The sequence below is a fragment of the Malurus melanocephalus genome, unplaced genomic scaffold (genome assembly GCF_030028575.1).
Source record: "Malurus melanocephalus ecotype Western Australia unplaced genomic scaffold, MMel_1.1 scaffold_1734, whole genome shotgun sequence".
Classification (NCBI taxonomy): Eukaryota; Metazoa; Chordata; class Aves; order Passeriformes; family Maluridae; genus Malurus; species Malurus melanocephalus.
The window spans coordinates 20,657-21,693 of NW_026624966.1; the positions used below are offsets into that span (position 1 = coordinate 20,657).

Here is a 1,037-nt window from a genome sequence, read left to right on the forward strand (position 1 = left end):
TCCTCCTTGGCACACTGGGATCCATCCTGCACCTCCCGATCTCTTCATTACCCCAAGGATCCATCCCACACCCTCTCCTGCACCCCAGGATCCATCCTGCACTTCCCAATCCTCCCCAGCACCCCAAGGAGTCCCCAGCAGCCACCAAAGGCAGGGGGGACAGAGGACCCAGACTCCCTGGCTTATTTTCCTGCGAGGAATAAAATATAAAGGGTAAGCTCCAGGGGGAGAAACAAGCTGGACACCCCACGATGAAAAAATGAATATTTGGGGAGACCTGGAYGCTGAGCTCCCATCCCAGGCCCGAATCCACAGCACCCCACAGGGAAGAGACATCGCCTCATGCCTCAGTTTCCCCACAGGAGCAGCCCCAGCCCCAGGCAGGGGTCCCACCTGCGGTTGGCGATGCGGCTGCTGTTGCGGCCCATGCCCAGGCACTTCTCCAGGTGAGGGGCGAAGCGGGAGGCGGCGATGCTGCGGCTGCAGTTGGGGCACACGCACTCCTTGTTCTTCCATTGGTTGTACACCTGCCCGAAGATGTCCACGCCCGGCTGGTCCACGATCTCTGCGGGGGAACACGCTCAGTCCCTGCCCCGAGAMCCCCGCTCTGCTCTGCCAGGGGGTCCTTGGGGCTGCCAGACCTTCCCCACAGCTTAAACAGGACTGAAACCACCGGCAGTGCTGCCAAGGGGGACTCTGCTATTCCCTTCCACACCCCAGCTGTGTCCCCTAGGGTCCAGCACTGTGTTTTGGGGTTCAGTACACCCCACATTTACCCCTCTGGGACAGTCACGTCACTGCTGGGGGGAATTTGGGTGTTTAACCCCTCTCAGCACCCTCAAACCCAAATCCCTGTGAGTGGGGACCACCAATCCCGCCACGGCTTCTCTAGCAGCAGGGACCCAGGACTGTGGTTTGGGGTTCAGTACACCCCACATTTATCCCTCTGGGACAATTCGGTCACTGCTGGGAGGTATTTGGGTGTTTCAGCACCCCTCAAACCCAAATCCCTGCAAGTTGGGACCACCAATCCCGCC

The 1,037-nt window shown here is 59.9% G+C and overlaps 1 protein-coding gene across 1 annotated transcript in view; it reads right to left on the bottom strand.

The window, feature by feature from the left end:
• ATXN7L3 (ataxin 7 like 3) overlaps positions 1-580 on the bottom strand; it is a gene marked incomplete at its 5' end in the record, with an annotated part of 5,004 nt that extends 4,424 nt beyond the window's left edge. Inside the window, one exon of the mRNA XM_057388278.1 lies at positions 354-580. Coding sequence (XP_057244261.1) covers positions 354-580 — 227 coding nt within the window. The remainder of the gene's footprint in view (positions 1-353) is intronic.
• Between the last annotated feature and the right edge of the window lie 457 nt (positions 581-1,037).